At 43.7% G+C, this 7456-nt stretch overlaps 1 protein-coding gene across 2 annotated transcripts; it reads left to right on the plus strand.

The window, feature by feature from the left end:
* On the plus strand, positions 786-7077 carry LOC8083264 (protein SCAI homolog). Of its 2 annotated transcripts, XM_002460336.2 has the most exons (9): positions 795-1541; positions 2356-2562; positions 2688-2927; positions 3393-3459; positions 3549-3689; positions 3820-3911; positions 4486-4659; positions 4744-4880; positions 6392-7077. In XM_002460336.2, exons 1-9 carry the CDS (start codon positions 1008-1010, stop codon positions 6585-6587), a joined length of 1788 nt encoding a protein of 595 aa, XP_002460381.1. In that variant the 5' UTR covers positions 795-1007; the 3' UTR covers positions 6588-7077. The 2 variants fall into 2 exon arrangements, with proteins under 2 accessions (XP_021310089.1, XP_002460381.1); XM_021454414.1 differs by lacking the exons at positions 4744-4880; positions 6392-7077 and having other exon boundaries at positions 786-1541; positions 3820-3915; positions 4486-4628.

Below are 7456 nucleotides of genomic sequence, written 5' to 3' on the forward strand. Positions count from 1 at the left end.
TTGGTGTTGGAGACGAGGATCTTTGTCAGCGTTAGGGTTATCCCGGAGGGTTTAGAACGAGGATTTTGGGGGCCAACAGTCCGACTCGGGCGAGACGGCGGCGGGGCAGGGCGACAGGAGAAGGCGGTTGGGTGGGGCCGGTGGCGACTGTGTCGCAACAAAGCTCACTGGCGCCTTGCCCTAGTATTAGGGTGGACGGAGTTGAGGGTTGAGGGTGGGGCAAGGATGAGGATGACGCCGATGACCTTCCTTATCTTTAGGGGCATGGGGTCGATGGGCGACGGCGGGTAGCGTGATGAAGTGGCGGAGAAGGGGCGTGGGGAGAAAGACAAGTGCGAGGAAGAGGATGAGCGCGAGGAAAATGATGTGTGATGCATTAACGTGGTCTATAATATATTAATGACAAACAAACAAAATAGCAGCACTAACTTATAGTATCGATTTATTAGTATAGGGCGTCATGCATGCTTATTCATATTTGCTTGACGTATGGGTGCAAAGAACCCTCTTAAATATATAGCGCTATAGATTATTTGTGTGCTTGTAGACAAACCCGATTGCATTGGGAGTCAATTTTGGAGTGAGGGTCAACAATCTCATTGCCTCCAAAGTCCAAGCTTGGCTTAGGTCAAGAAACGATTGGGATTGTTCAGAGAAGAGACAGGGGGGAAGGCATTAAACAAAGTCCAAATGAAAGCCATTATTAAACAAAGTCCAAATGATTGACTCATAAGAGCCCAATTAGACGCTCCCCAAATCACAGCATTTTATTACGGCAACAGCTCACCCCCGTACTCGTACTCGCTCGCCTGCTCGCTTCGCTTTTTATCACTTCTTCCTTCTCGAACCACAAACGAACACCTCCCTCCTTTTATTACTCTCTCTCAACCATCACCTCCACCTTCCCACTCGCCCAAATCGGGAGGAGGAGAAGGAAGACGACGAATTAAAAACCTCGCCTCCCCGTTCCCGTCCCCGTCCCCGCCCCCCAAACCTCGTCGCCGGTTATGGCCGCCGACGGCGAGGCCGGCGCCGCGTACCGGGAGTTCAAGGCGCTGTCCGAGGCGGCGGACCGCAAGTTCGCTCGCGCGCGGGACCTGCCGCTCTACGGCGGCGGGGACCACCACAGCCGGAAGGCGTTCAAGGCCTACACGCGGCTCTGGCGCCTGCAGCAGGAGCGCCGCCGCGAGCTCGTCGCCGGCGGCCTCCGCCGCTGGGAGATCGGCGAGGTCGCCTCCCGGATCGGCCAGCTCTACTACGCGCGCTACCTCCGCACCGCCGAGCCCCGGTCGCTCGTCGGCGCCTACGTCTTCTACGAGGCCATCTACAGCCGCGGCTACTTTGGCGCCGCGGCGGCGGCGGCGGGGACGGACGGCGGCGGCGGCGGGAGCCGGCACCAGGCGCTCCTGATCCGGTACAAGGAGCTTCGGTTCATCGCGCGGTTCCTCGTCGTCGCCATGCTGATGCGGCGGGCCGAGGCGGTGGACCACCTCGCCGGACGCCTACGTGCGCTCGTCGAGGAGACGAAGGCCGCGTACCCCGTAAGAAGCATGCCTGTCTTGCCCTCGTGTTAATTGGGGAACCTGAGTGAAGTTCATGAGGCGTGTTTTTTGTTGCACATTTAGGGCCCCTTTTTGGCCCTAAGGAGACGATTTACTTTTAGTTTAACAGTGAAGAGTTTGATTTTTCTATTCATGTTAAGGTTTGCCGCGCGTCACTAACACCACTCTCTTTGAGTTGGAGGAACATCCGCATTGGGTATTTTGAGTTCATCTGCTTATCAGGCAGGGGTTTTCTATTGGCGTAATTTGGCTTTCAATGTGAGTTAGCATGACGTTTTTTTTTTCTTTTGTGTTCCGGTCTTACTGAACTTGTTGTCATGATTTTGCTTCCCTGTGCACACCCTAGTTGCAGTAGATAATAAGCACAACTTTTTATTGTGGGATTGGCGGCAAACAGGGAGCATCAGGAGTCAGTTAGAAGCTTGTTTTGGTTTCTATGTGTTACCTGCTAAACTAGAGGCAGCAGATGGGTTTTTGTTATCTGGTTAGATTATTCCAAGGTGTTTCTGCATACAAAGAAAGGAGGTTCTAGAACAATGGTCCAAGCGAAATTGACTGTTGGGACATAACACCACACACTTCTTAGTTCTTACTGTGATTAATTGAAGAAAAATGAGATATATATGCCTGATGTTCGTGTAATGAATATTTTCTATCCTAAACAAAAAGATGGACATTTTGGTGATGTCTGTAGTTTGTTTGCATGTTTCTTAATTTTTATTTCACTTCATTCACATCAATATGTGCATGCTATCATCTACTAATGACAGCATTGTGACCTTGTACATTTTAGAAAACAAACTTCAAGGAATGGAAGCAAGTGATTCAAGAACTTGGGAGATTTTTGAAGGCTGATGGAGCATACAAAGGATCTAGATCACTAAGATATGACAATTTGTTTGATTCTTATCCATCAAACCTTGCATCTATTGCACGATTCCATTCAAAAAGGGTGCTGAAATTGAAGGAAGCTGTGCTAACAAGCTACCGCAGAAATGAGGTTACATATAACTGTTACCTGTTGAAAATACTTTTAATATATTCATCTAATTTTTCATTTGTCTTTCACGATAATGTGCTGAACAGTTGAAAATATCTCTCACATCCTTTTTTTGTGGAATGCAGATCAAGTTCACAGAACTAACTTTGGATACATTCAGAATGCTACAGTGTTTGGAATGGGAGCCCACTGGGTCTTATCAGATTGCTGCTAAAGAACTTACAGAAAATGGCACTGTAAGTGATCAGAGTGGACCCTCTGGTCTGATCGATATTCAGCTGTCAACAGAAATATCTGATGGAAGTCTGCCTTCAAATCCTCAAAAAGCAATCATATATCATCCTACAGCCGCTCACCTTTTAGCGGTATGTGGCTACCCTGATCGTCCCTTTCCCTTTTAAAGTCCATCTTTTGCTTAGTATTGGTAAGCACATGAACTTCTGGTAGGATTGCATATCTCCTTGTAAGAAGTTGTTTTTTCAGAGACATGAATGATGGCACTAGTGTTTTAGTGCTAAGGTGTGCCAGTGCTCTTATTCATTGCAATGAGCCAATGACTGTACCAATTTCATGAATCACATGCTTTTAACAAAAAAAGAGAATATAATGTACTCACAAAAGCATAATTGTAGTAAGAAAGAAGTGGTTTCCTGGCATACCTTAACCAACATTTGTTTGGCAGCCAGGCCCAATTCCATCAGCATACTCTAGGTGTGTTCATATTTAGGCCTTCACTTTATCTGAAACAATATTATTATATCAGACAAATGATGCCCCCCTCCTATAGAACCTTTTTTTCCATAGTTTTGATTCATAGTTTTACAATACAGGTTCTAGCAACAATTTGCGAAGAGCTCTCTCAAGATAGCATTTTACTCATCTATATATCAGCGTCAGGTTAGTTCTTTCTCTGGCACTTCAGTTTATGTTGCTCTTTTGTTTTCTATCACTTGTTACCCTTCTGAGATTTGTGATTATCTTGTCAGGGTCCACTGAGCAGAGTTTTGCTAGTCAAAAGCTTGGCTCTAGCTCCTCATCTCGTGGGAGGCCTGCCTTCCCCGTTGACAAGCCAAATTCACATATCAGTTCTGATAATCATCTATGGCTTGGTCCCCGTGGAAGTGGAGGTATGCTCTATGCCAATATTCTGTTTCAACAAAGTCCACTTACTATAGGATGACTAGATCAGTTAATCCCTTTCTTTCAGGATGGAATACCTTGCACCTGCTTATGTTGACACTATTGTCTTTCTGTCAGGTCCAAACAATCTTTATCCAGAAGATCTGATTCCATTTACAAGATATCCACTGTTCCTTGTAATTGATAGTGAAAATAGCTATGCATTCAAGGCAGGTTTGTCAGAACTTAATCTTGGCTTGTAGAAGAAAACCATTACCATCAGCACTCTATTGCTTTTCTGAAGTAACATATTTAACAGATTGCCCATGCCATTTTTTTCTCTGCACACATGTTAATGTTTTATTGTTCCCTTTTGCATTTGAATGGCTGCATATTCTCATTTGGTTCTCAAGGTGAACTCCTCTCCTAGTGGTAAAAATGCGAGCATTTACGATGGTTTCTTGAGCATTATTGTTATCTGGTTCGATCTATCTTTAAATATCTAAAATATGTTTAGATGGTTTTTACCTTGTTAACTGGTAACAGCATGCTAGCTAAGGACTGATTTGTACATTCTGTGAATAAGCTGGAATTGTAGTTGGAGCTTGGGCGTCGAATTATTGTTAAGGAGCTTTTTGTTTGTATTTGGAATGGTTACATGAAATACATGTCTCCTTTTTTTGAGTTATCTTTTTTTTTTCTTTGCGAGGGGGGGGGGGGGGGGGGTGTCACCAATCTGTCTATACCAGCGCTGCCTAATTAAATTGTTTGAGCAAATTATCATCTAGTCTTGTAATTTGCCAGGCCATACATAATGCAGAGAAGGGAGAACCAGCTGCTTTATTACTTTCTCCCAGGACATCATCAGCCATGCCTGGAGTAGAAGCCACAAGTCATGGAAGCCAGTTCACATACTTCCTCACTGCTCCAATGCAAGCCTTCTGCCAACTAGCTGGAATAACTTCTGACATAGACACCGTATGTTCTCTGTTTGAGTTGACTATTCCTTATTCCCTAAAAAAAATCATTTCTATAGTTGAATTTGTGCTGCTTGGTTTTCAGGATACATATGCAAATGCTGAGAACATACTTTTCTCTGCTTTGGAAGAATATGAAGGAATCCTCTGCACTTCTGTTGGGTTAAACAATGTCTGGGGGCAAATTTTACCAGACCCATTTCTCAGGCGGCTGATTCTCAGGTACCTTGTACATATATTTTCCACATTCAAAGCTACATGGACATCTGGCGCTTAGCTGTAACATTAATGTAACTTGGAAAAGGGTGTATTGGCTTCATTTTCTTAAATAATAGATATGAAGAAAAATATTGTTACACTTGCATCTCTTTTGACCAAAGAAAAATTTATAGTTTAACCCTCAATCCATCTCATTTCTACCATTTATGGGTCTCAAGTCAGGCCTACTTCCAAAGTATGACCAGAAAATGAAGAAAAAAAGGAAAAAGAAATGGGCATAGACAGGTTGAAAATGGCTGTCAACTTGCATGTAGTATTTCCAGCAAATTGCACCAGTTAATTGTCGCTATAATATTTCTTTTACATACTTGCCTCTAAAAATACAGTATTTCGAAAGACAAGGCACATTGAGAGTAGCTGCCAGGCAATGCTTGGTGCTGACATGTTCTGGGTTTTGTACGAATTAGTAACCATTACTGTGCATGTTATGGGGAAGGGGTGTTATAAGTTTATCTTTTCTAGTTCACCAACAACCTTACAGGGGATTAAAAAAAGCTCTAACAAAACTTGGGAAAATGTGACGCCGAAAAATAAGTATACAAATTTTATTGACTAAAATGCACCATGGGTCCTTAAACTTTTCATGGATTCTCACTTGGGTCCTTGAACTAAAAAGGTGACCATCTGGGTCCTCAATCCACTTCTCATCTCAGTCCTCCAGCTAAAAACGTTTAGGTCCTTCAACTAATCCCCCGCCCGAGTAGAGGTCCAAATCCCACCACATCACCTCTATATGTCTATGTGGCTGTGCCGGCGTGGATGAGGCCAGGTGAAACTTGCAGGAAAAAAAACCTCCCTCCCCCTCTCCTCCCCGGACATTTTCTCCGCTGCCTCCCATCGGTCTTGCGCTCATGTGCTTGCCTGCGCTTCGGAGGCACACACTCATCGGCCATGGAACAAACAAAAAGAGGTGGACTGAAAGAGAGAGGGGGACTGCAAGGAGAGATGGATGGAGAGGAAGGGTTTTTTGCAACCTCAACCGGCATGGCCACATAGACACTTGGCGGTGGCGTGGCAGGTTTTGGACCTTTAGTCGAGCGCAAGAGTTAGATTGAGGACCCAGATCATCACTTTTTTAGTTTGTGGACCCCAGGTGAGAATTAGCATTAGATTGAGGATTTGGATGGTCACTTTCTTAGTTCGAAGACCCGATGGAGAATCAATAAGTTTTAGGACCCAGGATGCATTTTACTCAATTTTATTTGATTTGTTCTTGATTGTTATATTTTTTAGATGTTTTTCTTCCCTTCGTAAACGAAATAAGAGAGAGAGAGACAGAGAGAGAGAGAGAGAGAGAGAGAGAGGGGGGGGGGGGGCTTTGGGTAATATATGATTGAACCTATGCCATCTCTTGATTCATGTTTCTTGAAAATCCATTGATACAGTTGATTTGAATATTTAGTTCTATTTTTCCTGCAGTATGAACGCTAGCTAACTATTTTTTCCCGTTGCAGGTTTATTTTCTGTCGAGCAGTGCTCTTCTATTTCCACTCAGATGAGCACGATCATCTACCGACCTGCCTACCCAGTCTTCCAGAGTCAGTCTCTCCAAATGCAGAAGCCATCAGAACTCCTATCCTTTCGCTCGCAGAAAACCTTGTCGTCAGCGACCGATTTAACTTCCGAGACTCCACACGCAACAAGAAATGATGATCAGCAGCAATAACCATAACTCATGCCTCCTGTAGATACCTCTGTGGTAAATATAGCCCAGCAATTTGTTGATTGTTTTGCATTTATACAGCCAACGGAACAATGACTCAGCATCAACTGGATGGGGTGAATTGAATGGCCATATGAAGAATTTTGACCTGCTGCTTCATCTCCGTTGAGCGTCTGTACAAGTTTGGTTAGGTGTTCTCTAATTTGCTTTAGGCATTGTAGGCATGTAGGCCTTGTCTTCGGTTTTTCTTTTTTGTTGTCTTGGAGAGGTCGGTTTGTAAGCTGGAAGAGGCGTTTTTTAAGTACTCTGGAAGGCATATTGTTTTGTAGAGTTTGGTTAGCTCTAGCTCAGCATATTTTACGGCAGTTTACGATATCCAACTTTCATTGCGTTACGTTTGCCTCGTGCTCCAACTTTTGTAATTGTTTGTTGTTCTGGTTCAAAATTGCTCGACCTCGTTCGGTCTGCCAGCTTTTCCTTGCCGGTGTCAGTTTCATGGATTGGTAATCAGAACGTAGCTAATGTTCGACCAAGTACAGTATCATCCAGTGATCCAGTCAATGTGGATAAATGAGTAAAATGAAGCTGTCTAGATGCCAAAGTTTATCACCTGTGTGCCAATTCTATGATGATGGTATTTGAATTCAGGCCTGGTTTAGCTCCAAAATATTTTTGGATTTTGACACTGTAGCAATTTTGTTTGTATTTGATAATTATTATCCAACTATGGACTAACTAGGCTTAAAATATTCGTCTCCCAAATTATAGACAAATTGTGGAATTGATTTTTTTATCTATATTTAATGCTGCATGCATGTGTCGTAAAAATTTGATGTGATGGAGAATCTTAAAAAGC

Source organism: Sorghum bicolor, chromosome 2 (genome assembly GCF_000003195.3).
Source record: "Sorghum bicolor cultivar BTx623 chromosome 2, Sorghum_bicolor_NCBIv3, whole genome shotgun sequence".
In the NCBI taxonomy this organism is placed as follows: domain Eukaryota; kingdom Viridiplantae; phylum Streptophyta; class Magnoliopsida; order Poales; family Poaceae; genus Sorghum; species Sorghum bicolor.

What these genes read in the sequence shown, in the direction of transcription:
- LOC8083264 (XM_002460336.2), top strand. Translation starts at nt 1,008, where the DNA reads ATGGCCGCCGACGGCGAGGCCGGCGCCGCGTACCGGGAGTTCAAGGCG. An exon ending in CAAGCTACCGCAGAAATGAG is followed by an intron (nt 2,563 to 2,687) that starts GTTACATATAAC and finishes TGTGGAATGCAG; the next exon opens with ATCAAGTTCACAGAACTAAC. An exon ending in CATCTATATATCAGCGTCAG is followed by an intron (nt 3,460 to 3,548) that starts GTTAGTTCTTTC and finishes TTATCTTGTCAG; the next exon opens with GGTCCACTGAGCAGAGTTTT.